This window comes from Thamnophis elegans, chromosome 5, assembly GCF_009769535.1.
Source record: "Thamnophis elegans isolate rThaEle1 chromosome 5, rThaEle1.pri, whole genome shotgun sequence".
NCBI lineage: Eukaryota > Metazoa > Chordata > Lepidosauria > Squamata > Colubridae > Thamnophis > Thamnophis elegans.
The window spans coordinates 58,430,003-58,449,184 of record NC_045545.1 but is presented as its reverse complement, the minus strand read 5'-3'; the positions used below and the strand labels follow the sequence as shown (position 1 = coordinate 58,449,184).

At 39.9% G+C, this 19,182-nt stretch overlaps 1 protein-coding gene across 1 annotated transcript; it reads right to left on the bottom strand.

Annotated features, from left to right (window-relative positions):
- Positions 1–4,263: 4,263 nt before the first annotated feature.
- ATP5PB (ATP synthase peripheral stalk-membrane subunit b) lies at positions 4,264–17,819 on the bottom strand. The gene is made up of 7 exons (XM_032217466.1): positions 17,710–17,819; positions 17,567–17,615; positions 14,039–14,184; positions 12,406–12,569; positions 9,459–9,584; positions 8,604–8,783; positions 4,264–5,043 (listed from the first exon to the last, which is right to left on the bottom strand). Exons 1-7 carry the CDS (start codon positions 17,738–17,740, stop codon positions 4,972–4,974), a joined length of 768 nt encoding a protein of 255 aa, XP_032073357.1. The 5' UTR covers positions 17,741–17,819; the 3' UTR covers positions 4,264–4,971.
- Positions 17,820–19,182: the final 1,363 nt, after the last annotated feature.

The window sequence follows — 19,182 nt, the reverse complement described above, 5'->3', positions numbered from 1 at the left end:
AGATATACTTCTGATTAAGGTAATAGATGTTATGAAACAAAAACAATTCACGTAATAGAACACACTACTTGTTTAATACTGATTAGATAAGCCTTTCTCCAACTTGATGGTCTCGACAGGTTTCTACACAGGTAAATCCCAGGCAATTTAGCTGTGCTAGCTAGGAACTAAGACAACTGAAATCCCTGTATGTAAAGAAAAACATTCGAAAGGCTGGATTGGAATAATTTCCAATTGATCCAGAATCTAAATCAAGGGTGTTAAACTTGTGTCGCTTGGACTTTTTTCTCTTTCGCTAAACCGGACATGGATATGGCCAGACCGTGGGCCACGAGTTTGACAGTCCTGATCTAAAGGGTTTGCCTTTGCTTTTTTCTTCTTATCAATATAAGGCAATCAAATCAGTTCTTGGTGGCACCTTTAAGCGTTGGAAAAAATGTACCATATTTTTTGGAGTATAAGACGCTCCAAAGTATAAGACGTACCTAGATTTTGGGGAGGAAAACAAGGGAAAAATATCTGCCTCTCAGCAATTTGCCTCCTTGCAACAAACAGAACAGACAATATACAGTTTGTAGTGTTATATTTCAGACTATACTTGTACAGATGCTGTTAAAAATGTGCTTTCTGGAAGTATAGTTATTCTCTGCTATTTATAACAGCACTTTTTAAAACAATAGCACTAGGCCTCTTCAGATCAAGCATTTATTTTAAAAAGCTTCATTTTGTTAAGTTGTCTAGAAATATAATAAAGCAGTCTTTAAAAAATGTCTAATAATTTGAACATTCTATAGACATTTATAGTTGTTGACTTACCTCCTTGCAGCAAACAGCCTGATTAGCACAAGAAAAAAAAATCTGCCTCCCAACAATTTGCCATGTAGAGCTAACAGCTGGTTTCATTTCAATTTCTCCTGATCATCAGCTGTTAGAGGCTGCAGGGATTGCTATAGTTTATTGAAGCCTCTGCAAGCCCCCATTTGCTGCAAAGAGGTCAATTGCTGGGAGGCAGAGGCCAAAGGATGGGGACTGGTGGGTGGGTGGGGCTACATTCGGTGTATAAGACGCACCCAAATTTTCACCCTCTTTTAGGGGGGGAAAAGTGGGTCTTATACTCCGAAAAATATGGTAATCAAGTGAACTAGAGCTTTTCATGAGGAGGCATCCAAACATATCTGTTCTCTCCAAACACAAGTCCTCCATCCAAACTATTATCCGGTTCAACCTTCCCAATCTGGTATCTTTCCAATCTGGAACGTCAGCTTCTATAATGCCAAGCACAGCTGTTGACTATGCTGAGATTTATGAGGCACAAATTAGGACTAAAGAACTAAATTAGGTGTGACAGATCTAGCATATACAAAACCATAACCTGGAGTGAAACAATTCATGTGGCTAAAATGTTTAATACTCTGACAACTGATGTAGTTCAGTTCACTTATGAGGTCCCTTGGGTTAATGTAAATTAGATATGAAACACAAAGAGAATGTGGGAAGATCTGAGATAGATACAAGAATGGCATAGAGAAAATGATCAAGAATTATTTTCCAATACCACAGAAATTAAGTCCAGAAATAATGGATGAAATTGCAGCTTTCTATAGTTTGCTTCTACTGTATATAAAGAAAAATTTCCTGACAATAAGATCTGTCTCATTGTCACCAGAATAGTCTATTTTGAAAGCTATGGGTTCTCCATCTTGGAAAATTTTAAGATGCTGAATGGCCAGCTCTCAAGGATGATTTAATAGGTTTTCCTGCACATTGCACGTTATATTTACAATTCTTTCCAAATCCACAATTATTTAGTTCAATGATTATGTACACAAATAAGAACAAAGACATTATATTATTCAATATCCAACAGTGAGGCAATTTAAACAAGCAAGCAATTGTGGTACAGATTTTTAGAGCATGTAGAAGCAACTCAGAAGACAATATTTTTTTTCTACCACTAGAAAAATGGTGTGGAAGGATATTGGTTGGACACACCCTTGTCACCACTTGGCTGAGAAATAAGCACATTGGATTTCCTTTACAGGTCAAGTATAGTATACAGGAGAATGTTCCTATGGGACACTGTTGCCACCTTGTGGTCATTTATATCTGCTTTTCTTTTCACTGTGGCATGATGCGATTTTTGAGATGCCTTAGAATTGACAAGATACCAAAGTGGTTTTGTGGAAGATTCCTGAGGATATTATGGACAGCCAAGAAAACATCATTTTGAAGTACATTTCTTTGCCTAAATTTCGTTATGTATATTGATGTTCAGATTTAATAAATCTAAAAGGGCAGAAGATTTGCTGATCTTAAATCCATTTCAGTAAGATATCCCACTTTTCAAAATGAAGATGATCTAGGAAAATAAAGACCTGTCAACTGATATCTATACTGGGCAAAGTCTTTCAACAGATTATCATGCAGTAATTTTATGAACATTTAGTTAGGCAGGCTATAATGAATAAGAGGTCAACAAGGCTTCTCTGCAAACAAAAAAGTCACACTGACCTTAATCTCTTTCTTTGGTAGTCGCTATTTTAGTAGATTAGGGGAATGCCACAGATAAGAAGCACCTGGACCTCTACAAAACTTTCAAGATTCTCTAATGGCTCCACTCATTAATGAAAGGAAGGACACCATATTTATTCATATGGAAGACTGCTGATACATCAAGGAGATTAAACAGGAATGCACTTCCCCATCCTAAGAGAATCCCAGGACATCAAAAATATACAGTGCTATCTAAGGACTGTCTGGACTGGAAGAGGTCCATATAATGCACTTCCTCCAAGGCCTTTTGAAGACACTCTTCAGCTTTCTTCTCATCAATCTTCCCAAGAAATTTTGGAGCATGGATGACATCCATTTGAAGGGGTGAATTACTGTCTCCTTCAGAACTGTCAGAACCAACCCCTCTGAACTGGATTAACCCTTACATGGATTTAACCACATGCCACCAGCACAGTCCTTCACCAACCAGGTTCTTAAACACTGGTGACAAAAGCTTCAAGATGTCCAATTCCTCAGAACCAAACTCCAAACTCTTCCCCGATAGTTTACGTTAGATAATAAACTCCATACTAGGTGTATAACTGGCACCTAATTCAAAGCAGATCCTAGTAACCTGATATAACAGATGCCAAGTGCATTCCTTATAGGAGCCCAGCAGGTGCTTTCTTTGCTCTTTTCACCAGAAATAACTGGGTCACATTAACTATGTTGCATATTCACCATTCTTGTTGCCACAAGGTAAACCTTTACCTCATACAAATTTGCTCATCCTCTACTAATAGTGCTGTAGGCCAGTGTCCCCCAATCTTTTGGGCACCAGGGACCAGTTCCGTGGAGGTTTTTCTGCGGACTGGAGGGGGGTTGATTTCACGTGCTGCTTGCATCCCGCGGATGGAGCTTCACTTGTTTGCACAGTCCAGTTTCTGGTATGCCACAGACTGGTGCTGGTCCATAGACCAGGGGTTGGAGACCCCCGTTCTATGCGTCTCTTGTAATTTCATCTCCTGGAGTTCCTTTGAAAAAGGGCTCCCTGGAATTCCTATAGAGACTGCATAGGCATGATCTGACCCAATGATGCAGTTGCCTGCCTATTTTAAATAAAAAACTCCTTCAGTCAAACTATGCATAAGAACTCTAGACAACCCAATATCCTCTCAAAATCAATGGTGACTATTAGGTATTTCATTGGATCAATCTAACATGTTCTTGCTTGCAGCGAAGAAATCCCACACAAAACTTCACAATTAACAGGAAGTGACCTGTCCAATGCAAAAGAAAATTTCGAGATCATGCCACCACTGCTCTAAAACAAAATCTGTATCTAGAGTATGAGCCTTTGATTTAGAGCAGAATAAAAATGCCCAGGGAACTGCACATCTAAGGAAATCTTCCACATTTCATAGTGTAGCTATTTATTCAGAATCAGATCATAAGAGAAATTCCATTCATATATATGAACACAATTAATACTTAATGTTAAGTAATGGATTTAGAAATATATAGAAATGCCTGGTGAATATGTATAGGTAGTTGTAATTACTTTCAATTACCTTTTCCATTTGATATCACTGGGTTACTGTTATCTGTTACCTATATACAGAAATGAATCCTGTATTTTACATTTTAATCTCTATTAAATACACATGTGAATAGTTGTTTAGCCACAAGGTATAAATGCTGATAGATTACTTTGAACATACACTGCCAAGTACTAAGGTGTCAGTCCCAAACCAAGACTGACACATGTGATTCTTTTAAGATGTTCTTTATTGTTTTACACCAATAGACAAAATCTTGCCAAACTGAGCATTCTACTATCTTCATTTACAATATACACTTCCCTGTGAACTATTAGGAAACATTTTCATTTTCTTTCTCTCACACATATCTGGACTGAGTTGCCTCTTACTCCTTTGAAATGCACTTCTCCCTTCTGGGAATCCACCTCCTTACTATATTCCACTACATAAGGTTGCACTAGACACTTACTTCATTTGAAGAAAGCAGTTAACAGACCTTACTAGACCAGTGTTAAATATTTAAAAAGTGCTATTTGCTGATCTAATGAATATCAAGCTGTTACTGATATTTCATAAAATCCCAACCTGATAAACTCTGATCCTATGCCACCAGTGTGCTACTATTTTAAGAGTTGAATTAACTACAATAAGTCGATTTCTTAAAACAGGAAAATCTTTCTCCAAGTTTGTGAAGAGGCCCGATAAAACACTTCTGAAATATTTGTGTGTGAAACAGTATTAGCCATATTTAGAGAAGACAAATATGAATTTCATTTACATTATTTTGTGGTTAAATTTTCAAAAGTATCTCTTTTCTGAATACTATATAAGGAGAGGAACACATTCAAGGAACTTTCAGAGTAAACCAAACCATGATACATATGTTTTAATTAAAGATAGAAATTGTACAATTTTGGAAGTTTCAATAACGTTTGACTTAAAGAGATGCTTGGGCAGAGGTTGATAATGCTTTCAGGTCCAAAAGGCATTTGGCAATGTTCTCCTTCTCCTATAATATAGAAAAGAAATTAACATGTTAAGTTTAAAGAACCTACAGAAAATATTCAAGATCTGGAGGTTCACTGCAGCTTTATGATTCTACACAACTGACTTCTGTACAAAAACAAATTACATGCTATTAAATGTACACAAATTTTAAAACATTTAGTTTTGACTGAAATTAAGAATTTAATTTTAAAAAAGAGCTGCCCAAAGAATTAAGAATACAGAAACACAAAATGACATAGCTATCCTTAGTAAGGTGTGTAATCTGAAATGGTTGAACAAATACAAACATAGTTTTCAAGTAGACAGCTATTTGAAGTTACAACTGCCAAAACATCTAAGGAAGATATTTACGCGAACGAGATTCGAACAACTTGACACAATGGTCAGATATGGAAGATTCCATTCTATACCCTACAATGAACATCTCTGCATTTGCGGAGCGGCAGAGGTAGAAGACCTGGTTTACATCCTATTTGATTGTTGCCTTATACAAGAGGGTGAGAGACAGGTACCTCGGTCTATATACCAAACAAATGCCATTGGGATTCCCCATACCAAAATAACTTATGTGCGGTCAGAATCTAAAAATAAATTTAACACAGCACAATATTTAAGCAAAATGGTTCAGTTGAGATCTGCATATGTGGGACTAATTGGAGTAGATTGCAGGGGTGACACCGAAATATAATTTTATCATATTTTATCTATATCATAAATTATTGCATTCTATTCCAATTTCATTGTAGACTATATTTTATTCCAATTTCATTTTAAATCACATTTTATTACAATTTCATTTTAAATTTGCTTTTTATCAAATTTTAGTAATAATTTGTTTTGGGAACTTTGCACTTTGATATGGCTAATCAACTAATACCCAAGAATGAAGTTACTTAAACTACATTTGATCTTTCCAAAAACCAGTATTAAAAAATAATCTACTGATCAGATATAAAACTACACAAAAAATAAGAACATACATGGTTCTTAAATAAAGTATTCTGGTCCCTGAAGAAAAAATGTAACTTAAAGAAACCCATTCCTAGAGAATCTAATTGGCATCTTGAAAAATATTTAACTCTTTACCCAATCTCTCAATGAAAACATCTGCTATTTAGAATGTAGAGATATAAGATTTGTGAAGACTACCCTAGACCAATTTCCCTGTATTTAGAATAAAAACATTTTGTTAAAGCATACTGTTGGTTTATGAAGTAATCTTTTTAGCATGGACTGATATGAAAAAAGACAAGACAATTTTATGAGGAAAAAGGGTGCCATATCATATTTTCATTTTCTGCATTTTGAGCTAAGGAAAAAGACATAATTAATCATGCCTTTCCATCACAATTATAATGAAAAATTATCTCCAAATACAGTGATTAATCTCATTAAAAAAGCTAAGAAAAACAGAAGTTATGTTTGATAACTATGCATTTAAAGTAAAATCTGGTTTGGACCTCTAGAGAAATAATTGCAATCTATTAATTTTATATAGAAATATTTTTAAAAAACTTCCCACTCCAAATTCCAATGGAGTTTCACATACTTATATATATGCTTATTTGTTGAATAGCTCATATTTGGCTGAGTCTGTAAGTCATGTTTTGCCAAACTTGCAAAATAAAGAACAAAACAAAGCAGTTTCACTTAATTGAGGCTAACATGGTTCTTAGCATCAACTGAGTGATTTAACAAATAAGTTAAAAAGTAATAGCTGTCATTCTAACAATGAATGACAGTGAAGTTCCCAATCTCTACAGGGTGGAAATTGGTCAAGATTTTGAGGTATGTTATTGGGGGCTCTCCGAACATAGCTGCCATGATGGCCATGGTCACCATGACACACATATTATTAGAAAGGAAACTTTTTCCCATGCTTCCTTTACTTTCAAAGAATGAGAATCTCAATTTATTTCTCTTTACTCCCTTCCAAATAAAATACCAGACTGTCATCCGTTACTTTGTAATCATGATTTTGAAAAGCCCATCTGCTATGGAGAATCCAGTAAAGAAGTCTGTACTTTGTTTTACAGCTTGCTATATTTAAAATAAAATAAAAGAACCAAGATTGAGAAAGGAGTCCGGTATCTACCGTATTTTTCAGAGTATAAGACACACCAAGATTTTGAAGAAGCAAATTTTTAAAAAAGTTTTTGCACTCTGCAGACCTCTCCAAAACAGCCTGTTTTTCGCAAAAACGGGCCAGTTTTTCGTCAAAAAAGTGCATGCATAGCCTTTAGGAGGCTTATAGAATGCTCCTGGGGGCTCAGAGGGCCCCCCCAAAACGAGCAAAAAATCCCCCGTTTTTTGTCAAAACAAAAGGGCATGCATAGCCTTTAGGAGGCTTATAGAGTGCTTCTGGGGGCTGGGCGGGGGGAGGGGCAAATGAGTAAAAAATGGCCCGTTTTTCCCTCATTTCTGCCCTCCCCAGCCCCCAGGAGCACCCTGGAAGCCTCCTAAAGGCCATGCATGGCTATTTTGGTGATGGTGATGGGGTTTCAGGAGGCCAAAAATGTTGCATTCAGTGTATAAGATGCACCCAGATTTTTACCCTCTTTTTTGAGGAAAAAAAGTGTCTTATACTCTGAAAAATATAGTAGTTGCTTTTCTGCCTGACCATTAATTTCAAAATGAAAAGTTGATATAATTGTTATTTGTAAGAATATCACATCACACAGCAACTTTGAAAGTAAAATAGCACTTATCTATAAGCTACCATTTGTAGCCCATGACAACCATTTGTGACACTCTCAATTTCCCCTTAAAATTACAGTAGTTCTCACTGGCCCCAAAATATTGCTCATTCCTCAATAAGTATTAATGGGTAATATCTAAGAGTTGCTTTTGTTTTTATGTCTTGTATACTTCAAAAAAGATGTACAAAGAGACTCTGTATGTTGTGACATTAATTCAAAGCTACGCTGGAATTCAGAACTGTGGGATATCTTTAGAGCAGCCAAGCCACATTTTTTTAGATTTCTGTGTGGCCATGAATGCAGCTGTGTTCTCTTTTCAGTCTGTGGAAGTTTCGAAAAAGACATGGTTGCCTTACAGGAGCGTTCCCCAATGTGATCAATACTAACTCCCAAAGGTAAAAATTGGGTTATTATTGTAGTATTACTATTAATTAAAGCAATTGTTATTAAATTATTTCCAGATACATTTGGAGATCAATTAACAATCGATCTCCAAATATCGAGGTTGATGAGCTGAAGAATCTGCAAGTCCAGCATATATTCTTAGAACCTTTTCTAAAACCTTTTCAAAGAATATGCAACATTAAAAATATGTAGCATATACTTATTACATGTATCTTACAGCACAGACTATGAAACAATATAAAACACATGAAAATAAATAGTTTGATTAAAATGGTTCATCAACAAAATACAAAAGTGTAATATCAATAAAATGAAACATTAATTCTTAGATCAAGGAGATTCATCTATCACCCAATTGGATTTTTTTTCCACTATGGAGTAAAGGAAGGGAAAGCTAGTGGCTTTTGCAGCAGTAAAATGTCCACAAGCCACCTGTAAGGGAATACTTGCTAATTACCTGTTGGGCTGTAACACTCTTCCAAACGCTTTGTTCTACCCAGTTGATCATATGATCTCGTTCCATACCCCGCTTGAGGTTCTGTAATGCGACTTGATAGTCTAGCCTCTTCTTCACCTCCCTGGATGCAGTGAGAAGCCTTTCTCTATAGTTGGCCTCCAGGATCATAGCAATATTGTTCTAGAGTCACCAGAAAACATGAGATTCCTTATTATTTTGATTATAATATTCATGTGATATATAAGAATATGTGGTTGAAACGTAAATATGTTCATGCATACAGATGTAAAGGAATAAATGTAAATAAAAAAGCATAGCTGATTTAATTATTACAAGGAAAGTGATATAACTAGTGAAAAAAATACAAGTAGTGATAGGCAATGTTCTGGTGCTGTCAAAGCAAGTATAGACAATTACACAAAGAAATGAAGACAATGGAAAAATAAGTGTGAAAATGGAACAGCGAGACATATGACTCTTGTATGAAAAAGTATAAGATGATTAAGTGCAGTTCACAGAGAAGAGGATACCTGGATGAACCATTCTGTGCCAGTTGTACTTTTTAGTACTCAATCCATGTAGAGTATGTCAGAACAATCCAGCCATAACATGACTAAGGTATGAACAAACTGAGTACTACTCTCATAAATCACAAGTATGATCATAAAAATGAAACCATGTATTCATTATTGTAATAGTTACCAGAAGGCTGTGTTCTAGAGTGAGGGAAGATAACTTCATAATATCCAGAAGTTTGGATTTTAATTTCTGTCAGCCCTAGCTGGTTTGGACAAGCAAAGTGTTTTAAGAGTTGTTTCCAAGCATTTTTTAGAACTGTCCCATTTTCTACTTTACCCGCTTGGCATCAAAGAGATAGTGGCGACCATCAAGTCTCCATTGTTCTTTCTTCTCCTCCTCAATTCCCTCCTGGCATCTATTTATACAAGCAGTTTTAAAGTCCTCGTAAGAAGCAAGTTCCTCCTACAATGAAAGAAGTATAAACCAGTTTAATCCTAAAAGAAATCAAAATGTTCAGTCTTTTGCTACATGCTAATTTTACCTGAACACAATACTATTGGCAAAAGAAAGTATAATTATTACTGTGAAAAAAATATGAAGTTATAAACGTTGGCAAACACTAGCAATTTAACATCATAGGCTGCATTCAGATTGAATTCTGGTTTAACTGTTAACAACCAGAATATAGGTGGTCACTATTCTCATTTGGTTCCTTCTACTAGCAAGAATAGCCAAGCACATAAAGATGGCTACTTCTATTTCATTTATATGATACACAGAACCGTAGTTTGTTAGAAGAAACTGGAATCATTAAGTTCTGTTTATGAGACAAACACGGCAGACTTTCCAGTTCATATAATGTTGAATAATGCAGGAGACAGTATTGCTTCTCCCATTAGTTAAACAGCAAACAAGAATACTGGTTGCTTCTAATTAAACAACCTATTATATCAGTTTTCATTTATGTTTCCCTACTTGAACAGATAAGTAATATCTGTGCCTATCATCCTGACTCAGATAATAACACTCCAATGGCATCTCTTAACTCTGGATAACAGTTCTAGTAATAATACACATGAACGTAGAATATTCAGGTACATTAAATTCTGTAAGAAGTTTTACTGCATAGCTTTTTTACCTCCTTGAAATTCTTGACATTTCACATATGAAATTAGGATGGTGCTAGTTACAACTTATCTTTGAAGTGTCACGTGATCAGAATGAGAACTAGGCAACCAATCTGCATTTTCATCATAGCACCCAGTTATCTTCTCCCGCCATGCGAGAAGCACCTTTGCTTCAATTTCAACACCCATCTCCCCCCAATCTCTGCCCATTTTGACACCTTGCACTCACCACAGACTATGCCATTGTCACCCCAACTGACTTTAATCTTCTTCCTCCCACCGCTGGTCTGAGATCCATGTGCTTTGTAAGGATGCATCCCTGGACATGTGTGGCAATGTGAGAGAGCCTTGCCTGCCAATGGGCCAGCCACTTCTATCTCTCTCTCCACACAAATCTCTGCCCTTTCAGACACCCTAGACTCTGCCACTCCTATTCCAAGCTGATCTTCCTTCCTTTCTTCTCCTGCTCTTCCAGGTCTAGGCACTGAATGAGGATGCAGTCCAAGGATATGCACTGTGAGCATGGCAGAGCAGCAGAATCTTATGTGCCAAAGAAAGCTTGCCAGACCCAGCTGGGAATAGGCAAGATGGCATTTGTGGGCAGGGATCCCCTTCACCTGCAGAACAGGCCACAGCCTCCATTGCTGAGCAAAACAAGAGATCCCTGGGCAAAGATGATGATTCTACAGGAAGTCCTGTTCAGGATGGCACTGGAACCAGAGGAAGCAGAGGGTTGAGGGCTTCCCAGAGGCACAGAGCATTGTCTCCAGATCCTGAATTGCTCATAAAGAAGCAGCTTGTGAGCTTCAATGAAGGATGGACATGAACCCAAAGAGGCTACCTACACACCCTCTGCTCATTCAGTCCAGCATTACTCTTGCAAAGCCTTGTAAAGGGCCAGCAGCTTCCAATGCATGCTATGGAGCATATGCAGGAAACTAGCATGTGGGCTTCAGCAAGGGTAGAGGTGAGCCCAGCACCAAAAGAGCCTACTCACTTCTTACTATTCCACCACATCGAATAGTACCTTCCTCCTGCGCAGTCGCTATCTTTCCCCCGGGAACCACCTCTGCCTCTCCGGCCCCACCCAGCCACAGAGTATGTTGTACTTTGCTGGCCTGATTCACTGCGCTCTTTACAATCTGAGGGCTTGTTCTTTGTGTTACAAAATGGGGCTCCTCAACTCACACTACCTCACTGCTCATCTGCCAGCTCCGTCTTGCTACCTCCCTAGCCCAGTCTGGCAAGCTTCCTCGGCAGAGAAGTTTCTGATGCCCTACTAGGGCTATGTCCTCTCCCAGCACCTGGATTCCAGGCCAGCATTGAGAGGAAAAGAATGATGAAAGTCAACTGGAACAGCAAAGGTGGCAGTAAAGTACAGGCAGTCAAAAGAGGCAAGCAGGGAGAAGTGAAGCAGAAGAGGTTCAATCAGAACAGGAGGAGAATGAAGTCCTTGTTTAACAACCACACAGTTGTGACCTAATGACTACAATCTGGATTGCAAGGACTGCTATCACTATGCATTGTAGCCATGTGATGCTTTGCTTAACAAAGCAAATTAGTGATGCAAATTCCAGTTCCAATTAGGGCTGCAATCCAAGGACTATCTGCAAGATGATTTTGAATCACATAAAAATTAGGATTTTGTTACAATCCTATAAATGTTTATTTAGGAGGCAGCCTGGATGAAAATCATGGAATTAGCCTATGTAAACACACGTATGATATTTTTGTCAAACTGCTTGTCCTTACAAATCTGGGCTTTTCAGGGCTGTACAAACCTGGATATTTTGTAAGCTTTGAGAAGATGTTAGTTTGGGTTTTTCCCATGATGGATATTATTTTTTATTCTATTGTTTTTGTCTTTTTTTGTTACTATTAATGCATGGTATTTTCCTGCAAAAGATTAACAACCAGCCTACAGCAACTAGAAATCTCAGTAATAAATAATTAAAATAGGAATTAGAAAGGCCAAAGTCAAATTGGGAGCTATTTATTACAACAATATGCTTGCAAATACCAAAAAGTATTCTACATTCTAAAGATCACTTTAAAATACTTCACATTATGCAGAATATATTAAGTTATAATATACTGTACCTGCAACAAAATAAGCTATTCAACAAAGTATAATACAACTGAAGCACTGTACTTACGTCCATTTTTTTGTCAAGAAAAGCTGCTACAAGAGGACCATATTTCTTAATTCCATAGATTAATACACTCAAAACAGTAATGCCAATTATTGTTTCATGATTTATTACATAAATTTCCTTAGACAGAAGGTAGAGTGTCAATCCAGTTGCAAGCATATATGGACCTAACAATAAGCAAAATATAATATTATGCAGAGGGCAGAAATACTCAATATAATAGAAAGGAGCAAAATGATTCTTGAGAATATTATGCACATTATCTTTCCCCTGCATGTAAACTGCAAGAGACAAAAGCTATTGCTCTTGAGGCAGGCCACATAAGCTTGAAAGAAGTGCAAACCTTATTTTGTTGGGTTTTTTTCTTACAAAATTTAATCAAGATATAGCACTTAAGCAAGTTTAATTAACTTTCCTTTCAAACATTAAAGTAATATTTCAGGGACCTTATCACTTCACAATTTTCTCTAAAATGCTACTGATTATATGAATAAGTGTTGACTCCTGGTGACTGCCTGGGAAAGCCTCTGTAGTTTTCACGGCAAGATTTCAGAAGTGATTTCCTATTGCCTACTTTCTAGGACTGCAAGAGTGTGAATACTTCAAGGTTATTTACTGTGCTTTTGCCTAAGGTACTGTATTTTTCAGAGTATAAGATGCACCAAGGTTTTGAAGAGGCAAATTAAAAAAAGTTTTTGCACTCTACAGACCTCCCAAAAAGGGCCAATTTTTCGTGAAAACCGGCCCGGTTCCCCCCCCCCCCCAAAGAGCATGAATAGCCTTTAGGAGGCTTGTAGAGTGCTCCTAGGAGGTTTCCCTGCCAAAAATGAGCAAAAAATGGGCCATTTTTCAAGAAGACAGGCCAGGTTTTTGTAAAAAAAAAGCATGCATAGCCTTTAGGAAGCTTATAGAGTGCTCCTGGGGACTGGGACAAAATTGAGCAAAAATCACTAAATCACTACACCAAACTGTCTCTCTAATAGTAATAAGTCAACTTGTAATAGGGCTTTCCCACATGATACAAGGGCTCTGCTATATTAACCTTGAAATGAGTTGATAAATGCACAGGTCTAACTACAAAAATGTTTGTCAATTTTAAAAGAAAAATTACAGGACTGTTTCTTCGTCAGGATATCTAACCATCCCACCAAGTCAGACAGGGTGAGTGTGCCCCAGGTCCCATTCCTTAATTATTGTCATATAGTGGGACCTAAAAAGCATTTTTTCTCCTTTTCTGCTTCTGCCCAGTCAAACACCATTCACTCAAAACCCCAAAAGGTATTGGTATTTCTGCAAATACTGGAGTAGAACTAGTGTAAAACCGAGAAATGCTGATATGTGGGAATGTGTCGCCCCAGACTGTCAGTTTTTATTGTGATTATCTGACTATTTCCTAATAGTAAATACATGCCTTTAAAAATTCATTGCACAAGCCTGCAGTTGCCACAAATATGTTTAAATGCATAATTTAAAAATAAAATCATAAATTCATTATATTTATCATTTCACTGCCACTAATTAGTACAATAGAATATCCCTCCATTAATGGCAGCACCTCAATATTCCCTAATGCATATATAAAATACTTTGAAAAATCAGTAATCGTGTTAACACTAGAATAGTTTCAAAGATATACCTGTGACTCCTGTTTTAGGATACAAAAATTGGAAAAATTCTTCAGGGATTATTCCATGGCGAACTTTTCCACCTTTCTCTGGAAGAGATGGCACCGGAGCCAAGTGTTGCTGATTTGTGTGAAGTGATCTTGATACATGAATTATGCTGTAATTTGAAAAGTCATTTAATAATTTTGCTAAATAAATCCAATTATTTTAGTTTAAATTGCTTTCTTGACAATATTCAAAAGTACGTCTATTTTTCAAAGAAAATCTGTCCTTCTAATTTGCATAGCATAGTATATCATTCATTATTTGTTAGCCATTCTTTGTCATGGGAGAAGCCAGCATATTTCTAACCTTTGTAAATACATTGCATCTTGCCAGGTTATGCAAATATAAACATAACTTCCCAAATTCTTCACCTCCCAACCAAACTTTTACAAAGGAAATACAATATTGGCTTCATGTTCCATATTTTTTTCTAAAATAACCAGGCAAAATTTTTCAAGGGACATAAAATGCAAATAAAAAACCTTGCATATTGAATACTATGAATACAGATACAATCTTAATCTGTAACACGCTCTACATGGGGCTGCCCTTGAAGAGTGTTCGGAGACTTCAGCTTGTCCAGAATGCAGCCGCACGAGCGATTGTGTGTGCACCTTGGTTCACCCACGTCACACCTATCCTCCGCGAGCTGCACTGGCTGCCTATTGGTCTCCAGATACGCTTCAAGGTGCTAGTCGTTACTTATAAAGCCCTACATGGCATCGGACCTGGGTACTTGAGAGACCGCCTCCTGCCAATTACCTCCCAAAGACCTATTAGATCCCACAGGCTAGGCCTCCTCCGAATTCCATCTGCCGGCCAGTGCCGGCTGGCAACCCCTCGGGGGAGGGCCTTCTCTGTGGCTGCTCCGGCCCTCTGGAATGATCTCCCCGTTGAGATCCAGACCCTTACCACCCTTCCGGCTTTCCGCAAAGCGACTAAGACCTGGCTGTTCCGGCAGGCCTGGGGCTGTTGAATTTTCCAGCCCCTTCCGAGGTTATGACTGTTGCTGTATTTTTAAATTGTTTGTTTTTTGTTTCTTTTGTACCCCTTCCCCTTCTGATTGTTAGCCGCCCTGAGTCCTCCGGGAATAGGGCGGCATACAAACCAAATAAACCTAACCTAACCTAACCTTAAGGAGAAATACATTTTTTTTAATCAATTCATTATCACTATGCAAAGTTATGTCCGCACAAGAACATGTATTACAAAGACCATCATTCCTATAGCTAATAAGAGACCAGACTTGAATAAATGTATCCTCCTTTACAGAGCTGGATTACTTGTGGCCAGGCAATTCACTACTTTTTTCAATTCCACCTAAGTATAGAACGCAGGTTTTGTTTCCCATATTTTGTGATAATAAATCCGCATCAATGTATAAACCACAGTAAATGTGGCCAAGAGTCGCTGACCAACCGCAGGGTTCATTGCAATTTCCTTTATTTCATCTAAGGCTTTCAATCAAAAGGCATTTGCCATCCAAATGATGAAAATATTCATATGGCATGTATCTGTAGAGATTCTCAGTCATCTAGGTCAGTGGTCCCCAACCCCCGGTCCGTGGACCGGTGCCGGGCCGTGGAGTACCTGGCACCGGGCCGCGCAGCGGCCGGGGGCCATGATCGCTGCAGTGGCCGGGGGCCATATTTGCAACTTTTTAGTCCTCATGAACGCGCCCTTTCTCTGCCCCCCCCCGCCGCCCCAGATGTGCGGGGCTGGGGGGGCGAGGGGAGGCCCGATCTTCCCCCCCACCCTCTTGCTCTGCTCGCCCCGTGAGGGAAGGGGCGGCGGCGGCGGCCTCGGCCTCGGCCCGAACTTGGGATGCTGCTGGCGGAGGCTGCCTGGGAGACGAAACTTTGTCCGCGGACTCACCCGGCCCGCCTGCCCCGTGGAATGACGAGGGGGGGGCAGGAGGGGGCGGCGGCGCTGCATTTTCCTCCCAAGGAGAAACTAAGGTTGCGGGGGGGAGGGGCGCAGCGCGGCCGTTTCGGGGGAACTTGGGGAGCTTTGCCGTTCCGAGAGGCGCTTCGCACGCAGCCCCACCCAGGTGGGAGATGTTTTCCTCCGCCGAGGCGGGGAGGGGGGGCTTTACGTAAGACTCGCGGCGCAGCTCTGCCCCCCCTCCTGGAGTGTCACCTGCCTCCCGCCCCTCCCCTCCGCCGCAGCGCTTTTTGTGTCAGGCCGGCGGGGCTCTCGGGGGCCCTTCGGCCGCAGCCCGCCTTCTCCCCCTCTTCCCTTCATGGAGCGCGGCGCGGAGGCCCATCCCCTCGGAAGCAGCCGGCCTCCGCCGCGCCAGCCGCCCGCCCGCCCAAAGTAGGACACAGGGCCATCTTTTTCCCCCGCCGAACTGCAGTGAGGAAAAAGGGCTGCCCGAGCGAGCGGATCGCGGGGTCGGTTCCCCCTCCCTTCCCCCGACGGCCAAGGAGGAGGCGGGGCGGCCTCGTGGGCTGTCGGCCTTGGCGTGAAGGAAGCCCCCCCCCGCCCTGCGGAACGCGCGCCCAGGATGGCCGCCTTCCCACCCGCCGGTCCGGAAGGCCGAGGGAGGCTCATCTGACTGGTCCGCGGCGATAAAAAGGTTGGGGACCACTGATCTAGGTCATGGTCGTCTCAATGGTGCTTTTTCAGAAGGCAACTGGACTTTCTTGTTTTCTCTTTTTGAAGATGTTTCACTTCTCATCCAAGAAGCTTCTTCAGCTCTGACAGGATAGTGTGGAATGGAAGAAGGCTTTATATTCCTTGCAGACAGCTGGTCATTTGCATCGTTTTAGAGGATCCTTTTCCAGAGGAAAAATTTCAGACTACAGGAACCAGAAGCACTACTCAGATAAGCCTCCAACAGCACTCTAAAAAGATGCAAGTGACCAGCTGTCTGCAAGGAATATGAATCCTTCCATTCCTTCCACTATCCTGTCAGAGCTGAAGAAGCTTCTTGGATGAGAAGCAAAATATCTTCAAAAGAAAAAACAAGAAAGCCCAGTTGTCTCCTGAAAAAGCACCTTTGGGACAACTGTGACTTGGATGACTGAGAATCTGTTCAGACTTTTAGTTATACAATTTGGGATAAACATCCTTTGAATGGCATTGGAGTCAGAATGGGTTTCTAGAGGAAAAATTGCAGTCCGCAGGAAACAGGAGCACCACTCAGGTGACCCCGAGGACACAGATAAACCTCCAAGTGCTTCAATCAATGACCTTCTAAACGGATGCAAATGACCAGCTTGTCTGCAAGTAATATAAATCCTTCCATTCCCCACTATCCAGTCAGAGCTGAAGAAGCTTCTTGGATGAGAAGGGAAACGTCCTCAAAGGGAAAACAAGGAAGTCCAGTTGCCTCCTGAAAAAAAAGCACCTTTTAGGACAAATGGCGTGTGGGTTCACTCGAGGCAGGAACAAACCGGTGTTTTTAACAGAGAAGCCCCAGGGGCCCAGCCCCAGCTTTCTAGGCCATCAACGCGCCTCATTCCCTTTCCCGCTGATCCAACTATACTCACCCCGATGACAGGGAGGGTAGAGCCACCGAGCTCTTCAGGGCGGCCGGGGCTGCAGAGAGGGCGAAAAAGCAGATCAGGTCACAGTGCAACGCCTCCTCCCCGGCTTCGCGCCCCCTGGGCCACCCCTCTCTCAATTTACTCACCCAGGGCACGCAACGCCAAGCGAGAGAGCATCTTGCCTTCCCCCGCACTGCCCAACGTCCCTGTGACCCCCGGTCACAGCACTAAAATGGCCGCCTCCGTCACCAGAATCTCGCGAGAAAACCGGACTCGCGCTGTGTCCTCTTAGCGCCGCCTCCGACTCAAGGGCTATCACCATAGAGCTACGACAAGGCAACGGAGAGTAGTTAAAAAGCTAGGCGGGTGGGGGGAATACCCGCGGAGCTTTAAAAAAAAATTCGACAGGGATAGCTATTGGTGAATGTAGGACTGTGTTTCTTTGATGCTGAAATATGCTCTTTTTCAAGCTTGAGTTTGTGGGGAAATCTGATAAGACCCTTTTCAACAATTGGTAAACTGGCAGTGGTTCGTATCACCCCACAATTTAAATGTATCATTGGTCTCATTTTTCCAGGCTGTGGCTGAGATTACTTCAAGGCAAGGCAATGCCGCTATTCATTCATTCATTCATTCATTCATTCATTCATTCATTCATTCATTCATTCATTCATTCAACATGTCTATATCATTTTTCACTTCTAAAACGAATCTCCAAAATTGTTACAATGAAACTAAAATAAATGAGCAATTATGTAAAATAAAAACACCCCCCTCTGCTGTTGTGCATGCATTGCACAGCTGAAAGTGAAAATTTATTTATGAACACTTGGTAATGTACTAGGAAGTCTCAAGATACAGCTGTTTAGAACCATATAATAGGATTCCAGAATTCAACATGATTACAGCCATTTAATCCATTTTCCGAAGTCTTACAACAATCATACCTGATAAATGTCAGTTCAAATTACATTGATTGATTGGAGATGAATACTACAGACAGAATGCAGTTTAACACTTTCCCTTAGATTTTGGAGTGGGGGACCCCTGGCCTGGCAAAAGTTCTAATGAAAAGTATCTTGGAATAGTAGTTGATTGCATATTTGTATAATACAGTAGTAGTATACAGCTACAAAAACAGCACTGTGATATGACATCTTTGATCATTTTGACATCAAGATTCATAATAGCTATAGTCCTGTTCTCCATCATTCCAAAGTATAGCTATAAAGCCATGCATTTATATAAGAAAAGGGCCACGTCTATAGCAATATTAAAATATGACTTATTTTAATAGCATTTTCCTTGATAAGTTCAAGTGCAGGCATGGTAGCCATCTGTACTTTAATTTAAATTCCTACACTGAGAAAAAGTTAAGCTCCATAATGTAAATTGTCTTGTTAGTTAAGTGTCTTTTATTTCAGTGTTTCTGAATCTCAGCAACTTAAGAGTGAACTTTAACTCTCAGAATCCCCTAGCCTCTATGGGGAATTTTCTCTAACCGGAAAATTCTGGGAGTTGGTCCACACAACTTAAGTTATTGAAGTTGAGAAACATTGATTCCTATTCTCTATTGGTTCCTATTCTGTTCTATAGAGTTTGATTCTGTAGTCTCGGAA